Raw genomic sequence first — 22,497 nt, 5'->3', positions numbered from 1 at the left:
ATCAGAAAGAATTTCATATTCAAAAAATTTTCATCGACTAGGGGACTAGTAGGGAGACTCTTTTAATGCACTGAAAATCCTTACAGAACCAGTGCCATAGTTCCCATCATAGCACATCATAGCACTTGGAAAAATTTTTAAAAGTTAGAATGAAATAATTCAAATAAACAGAATTTTTTAAAAGAATTAAGCTTCTTCATCAACACTGGTTGATAAAACTTTCCTTCAACGATAGTTCAAGTTGCCCAAAACGCAATGTACGCAACGCTCAGAAGAAAAAGTGATAAAAATTATTTTCTTTATTGATTTCGGAGTGAGAAAACTATGCGTAAAAGCCAATTAAAATTATTTTAATTTTCATATAACATTTTATTAGGAGAAATAATCATGTAATGATCCTCACATAAAAATTCAACACTGAATAGATTCTTGGTTGCGTTGTTGATTCTCAATTTATCATACTTAAAAGCTTGCTTATACGAGCACTTGTAAGCACTACTATTTAATGGCTGTTTAGGAAGTCTGATGCATGGCAACCCTATTTATTCCCTTTCTATTGTTTGATTCATGGAGAGATTTTAAGATCTGATCAACTTGGTGTTCACACCAGAAGTATGAAGTTGTGTTACGTAACATTTCTTAATGTTATTTTCTTAACATTTTTCCTACCAGGAGTGTCTGCTCGAAAATCAACATAGTTAAAATGAGTTCTCCTTTTTTCGCTTGTTAACTAAGCTGAATAAAGAGTAAAACGCAGATCGAAAAGTGAAAATTACGGAAAGTAAGTAGAAACATTTTTAATTTTCAAGCACTTTTTAAATAATTTGTAATTTGAATATGTTAAGTTTTTAGAGAAACAATCAAATACATTATCTATCAAATAAATAATACTAGAAGTTATAAATACTGGAGGGATTTGCAAATTATATGTTTTTGTTAATTATATTATGTAAATTATATATTATTATGTAAATTATATGTGCAAATTATATCGTTCTGAGTAGCATTGATGTAACGCGTGTCTCTTTTAGTAAAATTCTGTAGTATTGGTCATCTTACACATCTTCCGTAGTATTGATCATAAATATTGAACACGCGTGAAGATAAGTGTAAGCAAAATGATTTAGTACTTGTGCATTATTCAGAATTCGTAATCCCCTCTAGTTGCTGCAGATAGCTTTCGCAGCATAATATTGAACTCGTATGGAAATAATTATAAACAAAATGATTTATATTTTTTGATTGTACTTGTATATTATGCATAATTTGTAACCCCCACAAGCGGCTCCAGATAGCTTTTGCAACGTAATAATGAACACGTGGGGAAATAAGCATAAACGAAATGATTTAGATGTCATTTGGTTATTGTACTTGTGCATTATGCATAATTTGTAACCCCCACAAGCGGCTCTAGATAGATTTTACAACATAATATTGAACACGTGGGGAAATAAGTATAAACAAAATAATTTAGATATCTTTTGTTTATTGCGCTTGTATATTATGTAAGATTTGTAAGCCACTCTAGCTGCTCCAGATGGTTTTTGCAACCACATGCATATATCTGGTTTTTAGATCTCTGTGGTTGTTTTTCCTTTTTAATTTCATAACGCTATTTCGAAACATCCTGCATTATTACGTTTGAATCTTAAGGTTGATAACTAATTTTGTCACTTGAATGAATATGCTACTTGACAAAATCTTATTGTTATCTTTTCATTTTCTTATTTCGTAATAATTAAAATGAAAGAGCAAAGCCATATTTTAAGTGCTGAATTTATAAACAAAAATAACAAAAAAGTACAATATATTTAAACAGGAAGTATATATAAATGACTGGTTAATGAAGGATATTACCCAAGTTCAAAAATATAAGTAGAACATAAAATAGTTAAATTCAAGTATCTGGCTACATGGTGTGACCGTTGTTAAACATTATTTTAATTCTTGTGAAAGAATTTATAAACTCCTGAATAATCACCAACTCTGATGTTTTAAATTAACCATAGCACGATGACTTAAAATTGCTATACTTCAGTTGAAAGATGTAAAGAGGAGATGGGTACCGTACCGATGGGACTTGTAAATTACTCCCAGTCTTCAGCTTTTGTTTGAGAATTATGGATCTTATAGATGACTTTTAACCCCGTCAGAATTTTGACGGATTCCACTAAGTTCACTTGAACATTTAAAGAGATTATTTTACACTAGAAGCACCGGTCATTTCGATCATTTTTTGCCCTTTCTTATGTTATTTTTGAGGATACACGTGAGCTTCGAAGCTCATATTTGTTTACTTTTCTTAAAATGTTTTTAAGTATACTATATCAAAATTTCATGATTTTCTGTTCGTTAGTAAAATAAAAAATTATGAAAATACCTAAAACAATCAAAAGGGGCCATTTTGACCCCCATAAAAAATGATAATTTTTGAAGTTTTATGTCTGTTTTTGATTTTGTTAGAACTGCAAATATTCTGAAGATGAATTGTAGAACAGAAATTAGAATCCACTGTGTTAAAAACTGTCAGGAACAACAGTTTTCATTACATTATATGGTATCTTGAATTCGATTACCGAAGTAGCTTAGTTTAAATTTTTTAAAATTCTCATTTCGTTATTGCTTTTAATCGAAACCATAAGCGATTATATTTGTTATAATCCTGGACAAGATAGTATTGTAGGGGAACAGTTATTGTCATGTAATTACTAATCAAAATTTATTGTGTGATATTCAAGCCACATAACTTGATTTCAACTGACATAAAGTTCAAAAAAGAATTTTTTTGATTGGTTACTGCTTTTATTTCTTCCAGTTGAAAAACTGGCAAGTAATATACGACCTTGGAAAAGTATAGTGCTCTAACTATGATGGAACCACACCTAAACTCCAATTACCGCGGAATTACTGTCCTTTACCACAGTAAAACTTGCAGATGAATTTTTTTCATAAAGAAAAATTCTCAATCCAGGGATACTACTGTTGAAAATGTTATTCTAATTTCAGTGTCATTTCGTTGCCTTAGCATTCATCTTTTGCACTTTAAATTGAAAACTAAGTACTTACTATATAGGTACCAAAGAAATCATAATTTGGAATAGTATTCATCCGAAAGGGTTTGCACACGATAGCACAGAGTAGAAGCCAAGCACTGTCACTTACTACAATAGTACGAAATGTGACGTAGGCTTAGCAGACTAGACGCTAATAAATAATTTTACAAGAGGTGAAAATTGCAGGTGTTTTGCATTGTTTTACAATATTCGTGATATTGTTCTGCTAAGTGCTCGAATACTTCACCAACCCAATTACTTATTGCAGATTAATTCTTGCGTTCGTTGAATGACTACAAATTAGTATTTTGCGCATTAGATTGATAAAATCCTAAAGTATAAGAAAACAAAGTATAAGAAACAGTCCCTAAAATATAAGAAACATGCCCCTAACATCGTAAGGCATAAAATTCAGACCCTAAAGTATAAGAAACACCTCCCTAACATCGCAAGGCATAAAATTCAGACCCTAAAATATAAGAAACACCTTCCTAACATCGCAAGGCATAAAATTCAGACCCTAAAATATAAGAAACATCGCCCTACCATTGCAAGGCATAAAATTCTGTCCCTAAAATATAAGAAACATGCCCCTAACATCGCAAGGCATAAAATTCAGTCCCTAAAATATAAGAAACATGCCCCTAACATCGCAAGGCATAAATTTCAGAACCTAAATTATAAGAATCATCGCCTTAACATCGCAAGGCACAGGATGAAACGAATATGAGAAATGCTAGAAAATAATTTGCGATGTTTTGTTCTCACTTTCATGCCATGCGGATATACTAAAGAGGCCTACGCAAATCCTAATTAGTGATGGAACTTAACATTTTAAAACATGTTGTGTGCTAATGCATATTATTTATACTCATGTCGTTTGTTTTCAGTTATTCATCCTTATGCAATTAAGCGGAGACTAGAAACAACAAGTATCAGTTTAAATGAGAAAATTTAACATTAGTTTCATATATAATGATTTGGTTCCGTTAAATTTTATACGTATAAGCGGATTATTTGATTATCCGATATGCAATTAAGGGGAGACGACTATAATTCTTTTTATTCGAAAAAATCGGAAAATTAAAATAAACATTGGAAAAAATTAAATTAGCACTTTTTTTTCGAAAATGAGAAAAATTTGTGTTGAGATCTTTTATTGACGATATATTGACTTTCCTGAACATGCTGGCATCGATTCATACTCTTATTATTATGAATTTTATTGGTCCCTGTAATAAATTCTATTTATTCATAATTGATTAAGAAAACCATACGTGTTTATTTTTTTTAGACATTCATATTACTCGTAATTATGATGAATTCTTCAGTATTGTTGATGGGAAACTTTGCAGCTTCACCCCTTTCATAGTGATTCATCTTATTCCCTAATTGCACGCTGGTTTATTGTGCCTCTAAAATTCTTTCTAATTGTATTTTCTTTGTTAAGGTACTCTTTTACGTTAAAGATATAGCTGCTGACTGGCGAAACACTGAATGTTTGAACATTTTTACTGTTAAAATAGGTATCGAACTGCAATTTTTACAAAACTGTAATGTTTCATTATTTTGTGCAATATAATACATTTCAATTTATAAACTTACAGCATATACTTATATGCCATATAATTTGTATTGTAAACCTACATCTTTATGTATGTATAACCTCATGTATAACCTTATCGTATGTTTAAGGATTTGAATTTCTGGCTTGTTTCTTGAATATAACTTACCGCATTTTTTTAAAATAATCGTTATGTTTAACTTTGTGATAAATGTCTTTAAAATTTCTCACATACATTTATGGTATAATTGAAGTAATAGTTACATCATATGAGAGAATTGCTTTCAAATAATAATTTCATTTTTACTCTTCCGTGAAAAAATTAAAAACATTTTTACATGATAATTTTGAAGTCTTTCGTATAAGACAGCTTATGAAAACAATCCAGTTTAAGGTATCTCCAAAATTTAAAAACAAATATAGGAGAAATGTATATATAGAGAGAAGGAGTAAATAATAATTTTTATACTATTTACAAATATTTCAAAAGAGAAGGTAGAATACTTTTCCTTGTCTTTTTTTTTCTTCATTTTTTTTGCTCCAATGAAAATGGGTTTCTTTTCAGTTATCATTCTTAATCTCAAAAATTCATGAGTTGTGGACAAGAATTTTTCTTTCTATTTATGTTTCGAATGTACTTAGAGAAGAAACATAAGAAAAGTTTTGTGATAAAATAAAGCTGAATCTTTTTCTTTAGACAAATCTACTCTTTTTTAATGAAGAAACATATACTATATTTCAGAAGAAAATTTAAAATCAGAATAATGAAAAGAATTAAATTTAGCATGGTGGTGCTAATAAAGAGTTTCTTAAACAAGTGTTTGGAATATAATAACTTATTTTAACCCTTAAAATAATTGAAAAAAATTATTTTAATTATAACAGCATAACTTTTTTAGAATCAACCTTTCTGAACTAAAAAAATATTCGTCTGAAGTGAGTATTTAATATAAAATATGTAGCCTTAACCAAATTAATAAGTTACGAATAATAAAATAATCACACGCAAATTGTAAGAAATGTGAAGAAAAAAACAAACAAAACATATAGAGTAAAATCTGGATTAACAACTTAAGTGGATAGCGGGACGATCACGGACAAACTTATTGCAAGGATAATCTTCAAAATGGCGCTTTTTCGGAATCTGTAGCTATTTTAACCCTTTCCTTCTCGCTCCCGTGAAAATGACGGGGTCAGGTTTCGCCCTCTATTTCTCGCTCCCGTGATACTGACGGGCTGGATTGTTCAGTAGTAACGCACCAATGAGAATAAAACTAATTCATTTCTTTTGACCGGAAAACATTTTATTTCTCATTTTACGCACCTGATGTCAGTACCAGGATATTTTTAAGGTAATTGTAGATAGTTAGTTTATTTTAAACTAGATGCCAGCACTAATCAAATACGAAATACAAATACAAGAGCCAAAAAAATAGGCACTTTTATGACCGTTTTGTTGAAAATTAACCGATCGTTAAGGGGTTAATGAACTTAATTTTGACAATGCAAAAAATATAGATTTATCAAATACGTGCATAAAAAAATATGGCAGCAATATATCCGGTCGAAATGACGTGCGAAATAGTTTCAAGTACATGAAAGAGAACATTCTGTGAAATAGACTCTACAATTGACAAAATAAGACAGAACTAAATCTATGGCAATCAAAATATCATGGACCAGAAACCACAGCAGACAAAATATCGTGGAACTGAATCGAAATTAGACAAAACATCTTAGATTGGCCAAAATATAGTAGAATAGTATCTCACTCAGACAAAATATCATAAAGCAGATTATTATGTGAACTAAATGCTAAAAGATTTTGTTTTAAAAAAATGAATTTATTATGGCATTTCTTGGAGTTTTCAAGATTTCCGCTAGAAAAAATAAGTAAAAGAAAAGCGAGGCGAAAACACCACCATCAGATTATAAGAAATTTACAGTATTTGCGAATATTACATTATTTAAAGATTAAAATTTGTGGGCTAAAAATACAGATATTAACTTAATTTTTTTTGTATTTAATTATTTTTAAAGTACAAAGTTTCAATATTTAAAATTTGAATTAATTTAAATATACCTCATAATCTCTTAACTTATAAGAAAAGAAAAACGTCGAATGATATATAAGATAATTAAAAAGCACACAAAATATTCAATCAGAATAAGAATTAAAATCACCATCTTTTAAATTTTTTTTAAACAATTTTTAATTATTATAATATAGTTATTGACATATTTTCTTCCTTTTTTAAGGTGCAACATCTCTGTAAAAAATATATACTCTAATTTCATGAAACTTTCTTCGTTTTTGACGAAACCGCTTCCGGGTATATGCTTCGAGTAAACATTTTGTCAAAGTGACGAAATAACTATCGTCGCTTTTTCAAGGAAACGAGTTTCATCAATAGTAAACAAATTTATCGTCATTTTTTTCTTCAAAAAAATTGTAGTTTCTAACGTATCTAACTTTTCTAATGATCCCTTTATCAATATCATCTTAACAACATAAGAGAAACAGATAATAGAGCAGACAGATGCGGGATTCGATCCCCGGATCTTCCTGGTACAAGACCAGCTCTTCGACTTCCATATAGAACTGTCGGCTTATTTTGTAACTTTATTTTCGATCGCCTAGTCTTCATTCTAATTTCCATAATGTACAGTCTCCCTCATTGCACTATGATGGGATTCCGAGATGAGGAAACATTTTCGTCATATTTTCAAGAGGTCCCGTTTCGTCGCAAATAACGTGTTTTTGAGACGGAATTATTCTCAAAATTAACGAAATACAGTTCAAGCACTGTTGAATCGTCAAAACTGAGAGTTTTATTTCTGAAAGGGATCATAAAAAATTCCGAAAAATAGAAGCCTTTAAAAATAGATAATTGAAATGTGGGACAGTTCTTTGTTTTCAATTAAAATTTTAGTTGTTTCGCATTAGAAATCTTATTTTGCATTCAAGTAATATTTTTTCTAGTCTTGAATTTACAATAAGTTCAGCAAAAAATCATTTCAATGGAATCCACCACTTTATAATATTTTGATGACTACTTTAACTCTACGAGGGTAGTTTAAATTATAACAAAAAAAGTAATATAATATAGTTATAAAGTAATATAACAGTAGTATAGTAGTTCTAGTGAACAATTATGACAAACTCAATGAAATTTTCATTAAGTTCAATTGTTTTCAATTAAAGTTTTTGCTGTTTTGCATTAGACAAAATATTTACACCGAATTCCTTTTCAAAAACATATAATGAGGTAAGTTGTAATATGTTATAAATAGTTTCTTTTTTCCCTTTAAATTATTGAAACTAAGGGCTTATACAGTATACAAAAAAGACTTGATTAATGAAAAATATTTTGTGGTATAAAAGAACAGCTTGATTAATTGAGGAATTCTGAGGTTTATTTTGATACAAGTACAAAAACACTAAAGTATCTTAGTCCAGACAAAAACAATTTTTCCTACTTTCTTTTTCTATTACTTAGAAAAATAGTGCGCTAGTAAGAAAGGTGAGATCTTATTCTTTCCTGTAAGCTCGATTGGCTTAAAATATTTTATATTTTATTTAAAAATAATAATTGATTAAAAAATGATAAGTTTATTTTCAAACATAAAAATGTCAGGAATTACTCCAAATAACAAGCTTTTTTGACTTTTATAAAGCGATTTCATAAGACTATAATGCAGTGAATTTTTTATTTTTAATATTTCTGGCGTTCAAAAGTATTGGTTATCTTTTTTTATTAACATTCATGTGTCACTAGTTTAATAAAAACTATCATCTCTACGTTCTAAGACAAAAATAATTTTCATTTTATTTTGCTTTCTAAAACTTTCACTCGTAAGGCAAATGTTACATTTCCAAGAAAATAGGTTTGATAAGTTTGCTTTTGTAATTAATTAACATAATTTAGGCATGAGTAAGTTAAATTTTTTTTTATCAGAAACTATCCCTTATGTGGTTTTCCTTAATGTATTGTGCGCTGTTCAAATTTGGTCTTTGTGTCAAATACTCGTGACAAGAGAACGCAAATTTTTCAAAATCTTTGCACATTTTGATAAATATACTTCTAATTAAAAATGATTGCTTCGTATACTATTAGAAATTTCTCAGAAAAATTGTTAAATAAAAATTTATTTAATGTTCATTTCACCATATTCAAACAAATATTAAATAAGATGGTAATCAAACTGTTAACTGTGAGAAGAACCGTTTATTAACTGCTTTTACCTAATACGGTTAAACAACCAGAATTGTATCGTACCAATTAGACCCTCTTATTGAAGTAACTTAGTTCCTTGTGCAGATAAGTACATGTTATAGCCAATAGAGCTAATTTGTCAGTCTCATGACTGACAAAACGGGGACCAAGTCCCAGTGTTGACACCACAATATTGCCTCCATTCCCTTCCACACATGAAGAGTTTCCGGTGTCCTGCAGTCCCCAATTTGTGACCCTGGACAGTTATAATACGATACTCTCATTCCAGCATAGATTCTTACAGGACAAAATTTACATCAATGCTTTGCTAAGTTGGTCTGTAGAAACATTGTTGAAAAATTATAAAGGCAAAATTAGAGGACATTCTGAACCACATTTTACTCTGCTCGGAGACTGCGAACACTATTGCTGGTGTCTTGTGATTTTATCTACCATCATTCTAAACTTCTCTAGGTTTTAACTTGTATTGTTTTTATCAATTTTTAATTTAAAAAGTATTGTTTTTATCAATTTTTAACTGATTGTTTTGATTCTTAACTTGTTCTCCTTTTTAACCTTTTTATCGAATTTTAACTTCTAATATTTTATTACTGTTTTGCATGCTTCTGTAAAGTTTTAACATTTATTGGTTTTGGGGTGATTTTGTTTTTAAACCTTTTTGCTACTTTACTATTTTAATTGGTTTACACTTGTTTTATAGAATTGTATTGAACATTATTTTAAATATTCTGATTTTTATACTCACTGTTGATGTAAGTTTTAGAGATTTACGTATTTTTAATGTATGCTTTGTGTATGTATCTACTCTCGTATGCCCTAAAGTAGGGAGGGGCGAGATACAAATAAACTCATTCCAGAACCATAGGCATGAACCATAGAACTGCTAAAGTATGTCTAGGTAAGTTTTTGATTGTTTTGAAACTATGCTAGTTGTAAATTGTTAAAAAATCGTATAGTTTTGGATGCACGGTTTCTTAAACGTACTAGTTGTAAACTGTTTCAAAACCGCAAAGGTAAAAAATGATTTTCATCGTAAACTTTACGGTTAATTGGATGGACAGACTGTTGCCGGTTGCTTTACTCTAAATTTAGAATGAAAATTTTAACAGTCAGCGTTCATTATTACATTATGGCGAGCATTTCAGTAATAATTTAAACATTAATTTAAACTTTATTTTTGTGTTTTAATTATTAGGATTATGTAATAAAATTAAGAAGGAAATAAAATTTTTATGCAATTAGTATATTATTAAAAATACACACATCGGAGTCAATAATGGAATTTTGTTTTAAATAAGAATAAAATATTACAAGTGGCAAGGCATTGACGATTAGGGTGATTAAATGACAAATGCAATAAAAAAAACTAAAAATACCCCAGCTGTAATTAAAATGACGATTTTTTTGTTTCCGTCTTGAAAGAATCCTGAAGACCGTGAGTTTTTTAATAATTTAAAAAAATAATGCAATTAATCATCTTTTTTACTGTAGGGGAAAAAAAGTTTTTATCACAAATACAACGTTAGATAAGGCTTAGAATTATTTTTCACCATATTAAACTTCAAGTAATGCTGATAATTTAGTAGCTGCTTTCCCTATGATCATTTCATATTTTTCGGACTTCAAAGCAATATTTCCTAAAACCCAATAAATATAACCGCTAAAAATTTGTACTACATAGATTTGCGTTACTTTAGTTTAATTGTGATGGGTTTAGTTATTGTTTTATAATAGAGTTCGCTGTTTGTGATTTTATTTGGCCAGTATATCTTTATAATTAGTCTGAGGATTTAAGTTTGGAAAGTATCTAGTTTGTTTTCTTATTGCGTTTCGGGTTTGCTGCCGTATACGAGCACATATTAAACTGCAGCATTAAAAATTTATTACTTGAATCTAGTATTTTAGTCAAATGATTTCCGAATTCTTTGAAGTTTTCTGAATGCATATTGTGCATTTTTATTTTTTTGTTGAGATGTCTTTATTTGCACCTCCTTCAGTAGTTATGCCTATTCTATCACTTACGTTGTTTATTAAATTCTATTTCCATTTATGAATATGACATAATTTTACTGCTATAGCATTTTGGTATTTTTTTGTAATTCAACGTTTTTCGTATTTTCTTATAGTAGATTTGTTTTGGCTTTCTTGCCCTCCGAACCAAAAAAATAATATTGAAACATGATATTTTCAGTTAAATCAAGAATTAAAACCATCAATTTATCAAAAAGTTTTATAATTATTTTAAAATTTGCAGATGTTTTTTGTATAATCTTTCCATCACCCAACAGCATAGAAAAACTAAAACAATGCATGCATTAAAGATAAAAACCAAAACTATACCCGAGACAGACAAAATGCAAAATGTAATCGTGAGGAATATAATTTCAAAACTGTTTAGACATTAAGAAATTGAAAAAAAAATGAAAGTATGAATTTTACTAGTACCAAAACTAAATGAAAGTACCGAAATCATACCAAGACAAAATGCAAAATGTAATCGTGAAGTATATAATTTCAGAAATGCTTGGATACTAAAAAAATAAAAATAAAAAAATAATTCGTATGAAAGTAAGAATTTTTTTTCAAAAAAAAACTAAAAGTAAGTTATTATTAATTCTTGAGGTTTTCAACTATATCAAAAATTAGAAATTTAAATTTTTTGAAATTTTAAAGCATTAAAACAGATTTGTTGAATATTTACAATGAAAACCTTTTTTTAAAAAAATCCGATTCAAAATATATGTGAATATTAATAAAATAGTCATTACATAATATTCAATAAAATTGTATTTTGAATAATAAATATGGAATGAATTAAAAATATCTATATAAACATTCAAGTAGATGCGAAATATCTTTAATGAAATTATTTCAAGAACTTTCCTTAAACTAACTAAATATAGTGTCAAACAGAATTACTTTTAAATACAAAAATTCAAACCCTCTCTTTAAGCTCGTAATGGTTCAAGAATATTTGAAATTAATTTCAGAGCCAGGCAGCTTGAAATTCTGAAATCTGGCATCTAAGCTTTTAAAATACCTTTGGTCACTGTTAAACATGTCAAATTTAATCATAGGAAAGCATTAGAAGTACTAATGATTTTTCAAAGCATTAAAAATGCGCCCGCTTTGCTTTTCATTTTCGATGTTGTTTAAAGATTCGTGCCAGTTTTAATTTTCCTTAAAACACTTCTTGTAATGAAAAAGGCGCGTTTAAACTTTTTATCGGTAATGCGTGTTAAATTTAATTTAATTTAGTGTTGTTGGATTCATACTTCTTCGAAAATCGAATATTTCTTCTAACAATGTTTTTTAAAAAATGCCTTCTCATGTCAACACTGTCATTAAAATTATCTTAAAAAAGTATAAAGTCAGTTATAAAAAAATACAGATTTTTTATGAAACTAATCTTGGTTTAAGCTAATAATAGATAATTTGTTATAAAGTAAACCGCAATTTTTTAAAGAGACATTTAGTCGAAAGTTTTTTATACTTTATTTGGACGCATTTAATCAATCTTAATGTAAAACAAATACACAGGTTACTTTATTAAAAACTTATTAACTTCAAAAAATATACAAAGTGGAAATAAACAATCGACATGTTTCAAACAATGAGGAATAGGTGCCAATTTTTAAGATTTGCCAGACCAAATGGGCACCTATTTCTTAGCTATTGAAACATGTCGACTGTTATTTCCAATTTGCATATTTTTAAAGGGAATGATTAATTTGATTAGACGATTTTTTACGCATCAGTTTCTTGGGATTATTTATTGAATACACAGGTTGTTTTTTAACAATCAGGGCCTGTCTAATAAAAAAAAATGCTAAAAAGCATTCTTCCGGTTATTAAGACGAAATATACGGTATTTAAACCATTCATTTGACAAATTTTTTGCTTATATGATAACAGTTTGCCGGAAATTCAATTTTCAAAATTATGAATCTTGTAACTAATTATTGACTAATCAACACTGAAGTGAATGAAACATTTAGTTAATCAAACACTGTTCTGGTGCTTTTAAACATAAACTCGTTAGGATGCATTTTATTGTTTTGATTCAAAACAATATTATTTATATGAAATTCATTATTGAACCAGAATTAATTACCAAGAAAAAGCATTTGAAAGACCAAATTACCCGTTATTTTTCCACTCACAGGAAATCAGTTTTCTTCGGGTTATTATTTTGGAAATGATTTATACTCCCAGGATAACCTTTAACCGTAATACCGGTACCATGAACCATATTATCAAGCAAATTTTCTTTAACTTCAATGAGATAATAATTAAAACTTGGTTCATCGTTCCAATTAAACCACAGAATCATGTCATCAAGTTATAGAATAACCGAATTTGCACGATTCTTTGAACAAGGCACAAGATTATAGTTACAGCAAATTTGAACGACATCACAGTTCGAATAGTATATATGGAATACAAATTCTAGAAATTTGCTCATTTTTAAGACTATCAAAAAGGTAAAGGATGATTTTAAAGAAAACAAAAGTTGCAAATAATTTTCAATTTTGTTGTTACTAATTTCAATTATTTTTATTAGTTTTAAATATACTGTTTATAGCGAAAGTATAATTAATAATTACACATTTAATATTTAAAAATACCAGTTCTTTAAGCCCCTACTAACTATTCCAATTAATCTAAAAATATTAAAAAAAAAGTTCAACCTAAGATTTTGATTTAATAGCTACCTTAATTTATTTAATGATAACATTTTTGTTTCCGAAATTCAGTCAGATAAATTGAAGTATGTAAGATGTTGGAATTAATCCTCGAACTTAAAGATTCTTAATAAGGTAAGGGCGAATATTCAAATTAGGCAGCCTCATTTACAAGCAACTAATCTCTTTATGGACAATTTTAACGACAATATGATAGAATATTCATTGCTTCCAAATTTTAATCAGCCAGAATGTCTTTGCTTTCCTTTATTAAATAGTAAGCAAATTATTTCGAAAATTTTCCTTATTGGAACACTAAATTATGATAAAGTTTTCCCACTATTAAAAAAAATTTTTTTTTCGCTAACTATTAATTTCACTTTATTTTTAGACTTGAGTTAAATTTCCTTTTCAGTTATTTTTAACGATAGATTTGCAATTTATGTCTATTTAAAGTTCTGTGAAAAAGTTTAAAAGCAATTTAGGTGTAATTTTAGAAAAAGAAATTCTTTCTTAACATTTACTTTAATATATTCAACAGTACGCACAGTTTAAAATCTCTGAAAATGAAATATTTAGAGCTTTCATTGCATTGTCTCAAAAACAAGGTTACCCCCCCCCCCCNCCCCAAAAAAAACCCGTCGATTTGAAAAAGCAAGCAAAGATAAATTAAAAACTTAAGAAGATAGAAATATACGAGTCTGTTGCATTCTTTTTTTAATAATCAGATAATTTTTTCCCCACTAAACATCAAAACGAGTTACGAACTTCATCGACAAGCGGCGCAGCTAAATGAAAAAACTAAAAAAAATGTTTTTTCAAAGTAGACAATGTGATGCAGTTTGAAGAAAAAATTCGTAGATTTATGAGTAAATATTCGAGTTGGGGCCGGTGGTGTAGTATGAACAGAAAACATAGCTATATAGTTCTTTAAAAAGTAATGCCATCTGTTGACGTACTTAGCAACCAATTTTGAAATTCGTTGAGTTTAAACTAAGTTTTCTAAGCAAAACACAGCAAACCAAGCGTTTCTATTGCTCTTCCTTTTTCTTTAATAGATTTTTCAATTCGCCGGTCATTTTTTGAACTCTTTATATAAACAAAATAACAAAAAGTAAACATTAACAGTGCTTTTTCTTTAACTTTTTATTACTTGCAGAAAAGCATGCATGCATATATATATATATACATATATATNTTAAATTTTAAATTTGTTTTGCTCCTAAAGCTACAGATTTTTAAAAATGACACTTTAGCCTATTTTTTTGTATAAATATGCAAGTTTAAAAACGTTATATATAATTGGGGTTTAAGTAAATGTTACGGCAATGAAACGGCACATTACACTGCATAGAAACCCTTGCCTGAAATGTCCGCGTATGTGTGTAGGGGCATTTTTTCTATTGTGACCTGTTTAGAAGCATACGAACTGATGGTTTATTATAAGTGCCCCCAGTAGCGTATGACGACATTTCCAGACATGAGTGGCTATGCAACTTTAATCCTGATAATGCACCCTAACTCTCGTAGAAGTCAGTCGCAACATTTTGGTGACCCCGTGTTATATATAACGTTTATAAACTAGCACATTTCGATAAAAAATAGACTAAAAATGTCAGGCAAGAAACTGTAGCTTGAGAGAAACCAATTACAGATTTGAAATCATTGACGTCAAATTATTTCAAGATCCATTAAAAAATGTCATATAATAAAAATAAATCTCGAATTTTATTTGCGACAATAGAGATTAGACATTATGCATTTAATTTTAAATTTCTTTGAACCGCAGCTTTTAATATGAGATGAGCTAAAATTGCTGTACCGCAGTTTCGAAATTTACAGGCAACTTAAACAGAAGGAAATGGAGAAGATCAACATTAAAATAGCGAGTGAAGCTCCATGACTTTCTATGAATACGATTTCAAATTTCAAACGCTATCTTTGATGGCATTAATATTCTATATTGTGCTGAGATATCCATAACCTTAAATTAATAGATGAGGAGGGGACTTTGCAAGTTTGATCTAAACATCTGTATGTTCATATATAAGTAGGGTTTATTTCGCTTCATGAGCGTAGTACTGAGAACTGATCATATATCTATTGAAATCATTAGCGTCTAAGGGTATTTGATTTTAAGATATTTGGAATTTAGAACCTTTGTGATGTTTATACGATAGAATAAATATTTTTCAGTAGTTGATTAGTGGAAACAATAAAAGGCATATGTTTTTATTATTTTATTTAACCTATATTATGCAATATTATTATTATTTAATATAATATAATATAATATAATATAATATATATATAATATAATATACACATCATAGCCGCAGCGTTCGGGAAAAGAAAATGTGATCGACTGTGGTTATGGTTAGTTATATAGCAATGTTTTATCCTCACAGCTTTCAGATTGCTCCCACTGGAGCATTTCTGTGACATTTTTCAGATTAAGGATTAACCACATACTCAAAACACTGTTCTTTTTTAACAAACAAAATATTGCTTTGTGAAAATATCATTGAAAAGTACCTAGTCGGATGTCTAAATAAATTAAATATCTAACTAATTTGGGTGTTAAAGCAGCCCAATTTACAATAAAGTCAGATAATGTGCTTAAGAAGATTGAAGTATAGTTGCATAAAAGTTTAACCGATATTTCGGTATATTGACAAAGTTGTAATTTTTGACAGTTTATAATAACTGTACAATAAGTGTTTTCCTGCTGTGTAAAATTTTTTTGCAATAAAAAAATTAAAAAAGAAAAAGAAATGCTTTCAAAATGTATCGTTAAACAATACAATATTAAAAGAAGACTGAGCTAAATACTAAAATAATATTAAAATTAATCTTTAAATACTTAAAAAAATTATTCTATAGAATTTTTGTTCGAAGCTAAGGAAGAAATTAAAACAGATCATGGAAATGGTTGACCACACCATATGTCAGAATTGTGTCAAACTCTACCCAATTATATGTCTTATTAAATTATGCATCTAGAAAATATGCTAAGGGGAAGTATTTTACAACAATGATGAATTTTATTTTCTCATAGTGAACAGATATTTATACTAAACTGTAGTTGCAGTTAGTATGAGCACCATTGCGGTGAAAAAAATTTGTAATTCTTAAATAGCGTTGAATCGACTTATAATAATTTCTTTCCCGTTCTGAGAAAATAATACTCTTGCATTGAGTCAGAAAAAAAGTATATCGTTAAAAATTAAACCAAAAACTTTGACTTGCATATTATAAATTCTCTTTTGTCTGAAAGAGATTTATTCAAAGAAAAAGAAGAATTAAATATCGTTTAAAGAATAAAAGAGGATTTAAAAATAAGAGATCAAAAGAAGGATTAAAGAAACAAACCTCTCCAAAGTTTCCGGGCAACTTCAGCGGGAAATATCAGATGGAGCAAATCTACATTCTTCTGTCGTTCTTCTTCTACTGCTTGACTTGCTTCTTGAATTGAATTCTTAAGCTTATCCATTCTCTTTTTCAATCCATCTTGCGCTTTAGTTTGTTCTTCTACTAGCATTATGTCTCGAGTGGCATCATGCACTGGGATGTCAGAAATATAAAGTCCTTTTCCCACTAGTCCCGACAATCCCTTGACAACAGGTGAACCTAAGAAAAGTAAAGAATTGGATTCCGGACATAACACCATCTGGCCCTTTATATTCATTCCCTGAAAATGAAACAAATAAATAAACACTCAGAAATGCAGTATGAATATATAATTACTTACATATATTAACATTTCAGATGTGAATACTTATTTTCGCTAGGGTACAATTTTATTATTATTATTATTTTTTAGTTGATTTTGATTCGAACTTCAGTCACTCAATTTACACTTGCAGGGAATTGACCCGAAGTATCATTCGCAAATCAAGCTGTATTTTTTATGCACTTAGTTATTTAGACGCAAAAATAATATGCATGTAAAATTTTGTCCATTTCATTTCGATTGTGGAGTATTATTATTATTTTTCATGCATGTTATTTGTTATGCATGTGAAATTTTGTCCTTTTCATTTCGATTGTGGAGTATTATTATTATTTCTCTTTACAACTGGTGAACAGTTGACCCAGTTTACGACTATCAATGTTCAACTTCGTAGCCTCGTAATTTTTAACCCAGCCCAAGAGAAAAGGGAACTCCTGGATCAAGCATTTAGGACAAGCTACCCTTCTTGGAGGGCTTTTTAATGTAACTAACCAGCATTTGCGTTAGATAGTAAGGGAAACCACAAAAACCTCGTACGGTTAGCCCGACTTTAAGGTGATTCCAACTCCTGATCAGTCTACCAATTATGATATTTATGTTAGTACTGTAGCCAATGCAAGCTGAGAGCATAATTCGTATCAACCAGCCACAGTTGGGATTCGAACCTGGGGCACCTCATTGGAAGGTGAACGCTCTGTCCCTTGAGCCACCACGGTTTTAGGAAATAAAGGTTTATGCAGAAAGGAACTAAATTAGCGATAATGAATAACAATTAGAAAAGCCCCTTTTGAGATACTTAAAAATTCTTTGTAATAAAATGTTTACTTAAATATAAATTAAAGGAGTGATTTAAATACAAACGAGTGATTTCTGGTTTTAAGCTCTAATCCGGCTATTAAAATGTAAAACTTAAGATCATAATTCAGAGTTATGCAGGAGCTTTTGGAATTTATTCCAAGAAAGAAAGAATTTCTATTCTAGTTATTAAATTTAATCTTTAAGCTCTAGCTTTTATAAATGCAAAGATTTAAGTCTTAGATTAAAATGAAAATCTCTTGACTTAATGTAACCTTCCAAGCCAACATAGCAATTCGTTTGTGGGACGAAGGTGACTTACTTTAAATAAAAATTGAATTTTTTAAATTAACTTGACAATTACTTCGAAATAGTCAGAATAAATTTTATATAATAGTTATAACAAAAACTACTTAAAAAATCACCCCATTCTTTATCAGTTATTTATACTAAAAAAGTTAAACTCCTTTTTGTAATTATTTCGGGTACATCGTTTTCTATTCTGCAGCAACAAATAAATTATGTATAATTAGTTAATTGCTTGACACCCTAAATTAGCACTGCAAAGTGCATCTAAAAGTACTGCAGCATTCCCAGCACATGCGATATTTAAGATTTAAAAAACAAATCAAATAAGAATGAAGCGTTCAAATGCGAGATTCTCTGACCTAAATTTGATGAAGAAACTAAGCAGGTCAAAGTTAAACCTCTGTACGTCTTCTGCATATTAATAACTTTAGTTAACGAGTCCGAGCATTGACGCAAATCAAAACTTGTGTATTAAAGTAAATAATGTTCAACTAAATAATGTGATTTCCAAAGAATTTTTTAAAAACAAAATATTTCTTATGACTGAAAATTTGGTGAGAATAAAATTCCTATATTAACAGTTTTTGAGCATTTGGGCTACTTATTATTTTTATATCTATCATATTTCTAAATATCTGTGAAACTACTCATTTCTATTAGGAGTACGCTAAATCTGACAGAGATATACAGTCCTTCAAGTTCTCATAACAAATCAATAGCTCTGGGGTACTGAATCGGAGTTTAATCACGCGCTGGTTCTGGTTACAATTATGAACTGCTGATGTATGGATGGTGCGTGAATGTGTTTTCTCTAAAAAACGGGCTGTCACGTATGTATGTGAGAGAAGTTAAATTCTTGATCATAGATGGCGCCACTGGAAAGCAAGGAGGGCACCCATCTGCCTTAAAGTAGGCTTTTCCGTATTGACATTTGACATGAGACAATAATGTCAGCACTGTGGGCATGTTGGCCCAGAGCGAAATACAAATTCCGCACTGGGCTAACACCGACCACAGTGCTGACTTAAAATATCCTCACTGCAAGCCGGATTATGGATTAAAGACCCCTCACCGTCAGACTAACCATGGGGAGCTTTCGGGGTTTTCTTCTCCATGTAACGCAAATGTGGGTAAATTTCTATCAAAAACTCCTCCGCGAAGGCGAAATATTTTTCGATATTTAATCCTGGAGTACCCTTGTCTTCTGGATTGGGTTCAAAAGTACAAGGCTACGGAGTTGATCATTGGTAGTCGTAAGCTTAAAATTGTGCCAACTGTTCAACAACGGTTAAAAAAAAACTTCTTAAATGAAATAGATTACTTTTCTTGCAGTTAAAAATCATTTTTATCTGAAGATAAATTCATTAAAAATAATTTAATGTTACTATTTATTAATATTTATTTTAAGATTGACCCAAAAAATTTTGAATTAAAAGGTTTGATAATTTTTTAATAGACAACTACCTAGTTTCAAATGCTAAAATCTAAAACTGGAAATAAAATTTCACTGGATCTACCTCTTCATAATAACTTACATTAACAATTTAGTTTTTTTTCACACTTTTCTCTAAAACGTTTTACATTAACCATTTTATTTTATCACGTTAAAGTGTTTTATATTCAATATTTTGATTTTTCATTCCTTTTTAATAACTATGCATTTATATTTTTTTTTACCTTTAAAAAGGTAAAGTGTTTTTTTTTAACATTAGATATTTCGTTTTTGGGCTTCTAATTGATTAATTTGGGCTTTTAATTAAGGTAAGTAAGCTTTAAATTAACTTACAACAATTCCGCTTTGATCATCAATTTCATTTCTTTTTACTGTGTTTACATAAACCATTCTGCTTTTTTACTTTATTTAAAAAAGTTCAGAAATTAGTTATTTCTGTATTTTTAATTCTCGTAAGATGGTTCCACATAACCGTCATGTTTCTCATTTCGTATTTAACGTTTTTCATTAGCCCTTTTTTTTTCACTTCTCTTTAAAAAAATTACGTTAGTCTTTCTGTTTTTTCACTTCTGGTTAAAAAAAGTTTTACGCTACATTTTGTTTCCATTTATTTAAAAAAAATATTATATTAATCATTTTGATTTGACGCACATCTTCAAATTAACTATTCCACTTCTTCACTTCTCTTTGTGTTTCACATAAACCACTCTGTTTTTTTTATTTCATTTTAAAATATTTTGAATTTGCTATTTAATATTTCGGACTATTTAAAACAGTTTCACCATAATTGTTTTGTTTCTTACTTGCGCTTAAACGTTTTTCATTAGCCATTCAGCTTTTTCTGCTTCTCTTAAAAAGCTTGACATTAGCCTTTTTTTCACTTCTTTTTTAAAAAATTAAATTAACATTATGTTCTTTCCAGGTTTCTTTAAAAAGATTTACAGTAGTTGCTCTGTTTTTTTATCACTTCTCTTTAAAAAAAGTCTTGCATTACTTTTTTTCTTCCATATTTTAAGGAAACTATATTCGCCTTTCTGATTTTGCACTAATCTTTAAAAATTTTCAAATTAACTATTCCATTTTTCACTTCTCCTTAATGAGTTTAACATAAACCATTTTCTTTTTTACTTTATTTAAAATTGTTTAGAAATAAGCTGTTCCATATATTTAATTATCTTAAAAAGGTTTGACAATAACCGTTCAGTTCCTTACTTCTCCTTAAACGCTTTCCATTCGCCATTTTATGTTTTTTATTTTATAACCGTCGTTGAATAACCGACCTGATTTTGGGTTTACGACTACTAATGTTTAATTCCGTAGCCTTGTAATTTTGAATCCATTCCAGAAGACAAGGGAGCTCTTGGATCAAGTGTTGGGAGAAATTTGCCTTCGTGGAGGACTTTTTGATGGAACTAACCCACATTTGTGTTAAATGGAGAGGAAGACCAGGAGAACCTCCCACGGTTACCCTGACGGCAAGGGGACTCTAACCCATGATCCGTCTACCACTGAGGATATTTCACATCAGCACTGTGGTCGTTGCAAGCCGGGATCGAACCCCGGTTCACCTATTGGAGGGCGAACCATCGCGGAGGGCGAACCATCCCCTGAACCATCGCGGCTTTATTAGCCATTTTGTCTTTTATCTTCTTTTTAAATAGTCTTACATTAACCCTTCTGTAATTTTATTTCTTTTTTCGTTTTTTAAAAAAAATTACATAAGCCCTTTGGTTTTTTTTTTCTCTTTTCTTTAAAAAAGCTTTACATTAGTATTTTTTCATCATTTAAAAAAAAAAAAAAAAAAAAAAAAAAAGGAAAAGACATTAGCCACTTTAATTTTTGCTACATTTTTAAAAAAATTCTGTTTTCCCACTTCTCTTTAGAAAGTTTCATAGAACTTAGAGACTAAAATCTTAACAGCTTTTTTTTTATATTTCGAAACATATTTCCAATAAAAATGTTACAGCATATTTATTATTTTACATTTAAAAAATGATGAAATATAAAGGAAGGAACTCTTTAAGCATCAATTGAACACGCTTTTAGCGGAATCGATCTCGATTTATTGATTCTCAGCATGTTTGAGTGAGAGGCACGCATTATTGCTTTTGAAAAGCTATTTCACTCTTTTGAATGCAAATTCCTTCATCTTCCAATAATGTACTTGATATTATCAGAAAGTTCTGATTCTTTTCTTTCTTTCGAATTTTCAACAATACAAAGATAGTTTTCAGAAGATAACTGCGGTAAAACGTACTATAAGAAAGGGAATTTTCCATAAAGAGTTTAATAAAAACTCAGTAGTGCCCTAAATTTAAAACTATCGAAAGCAATCTTAAAATGTTTAATAAATACAATATTAAATTTGGAAGAATATGTATTAAAGAAAATTTTGAATAACTACGTTCATCATTTATTGCTGATTTCTTCTGCTTTATTTCTCATCACCGGGTAATTGTCATGCAAAACGTTTCCGGTAACTTTTATTAAAAAGTAACTTTTCGGCTGCATCAATATGAAATAAGGAGCTTATATCATTATTGGTAAGCAGGATTCTATGTATTAACTTTCAATATTCTTTTATATATTTTACTTTATTGTTGTATATAATACTTTTTTGAATAGCATATTTTATTTTATTCATAGTTTCTCAGCCTAAAGGATAAA

The 22,497-nt window shown here is 29.2% G+C and overlaps 1 protein-coding gene across 2 annotated transcripts in view; it reads right to left on the bottom strand.

Annotated features, from left to right (window-relative positions):
• LOC107436806 (guanylate cyclase 1 soluble subunit alpha 2) overlaps positions 1–22,497 on the bottom strand; it is a 465,049-nt gene that overhangs the window by 59,654 nt on the left and 382,898 nt on the right. For both annotated transcript variants that reach the window (XM_071187935.1, XM_043040687.2), the window contains exon 7: positions 16,913–17,231. In XM_071187935.1, coding sequence (XP_071044036.1) covers positions 16,913–17,231 — 319 coding nt within the window. The remainder of the gene's footprint in view (positions 1–16,912; positions 17,232–22,497) is intronic.

The sequence above is a fragment of the Parasteatoda tepidariorum genome, chromosome X1 (genome assembly GCF_043381705.1).
Source record: "Parasteatoda tepidariorum isolate YZ-2023 chromosome X1, CAS_Ptep_4.0, whole genome shotgun sequence".
NCBI classification, from domain to species: Eukaryota; Metazoa; Arthropoda; class Arachnida; order Araneae; family Theridiidae; genus Parasteatoda; species Parasteatoda tepidariorum.
Note: the sequence above shows the minus strand (reverse complement) of the source record. Positions and strands in the feature narration are given on the sequence as shown.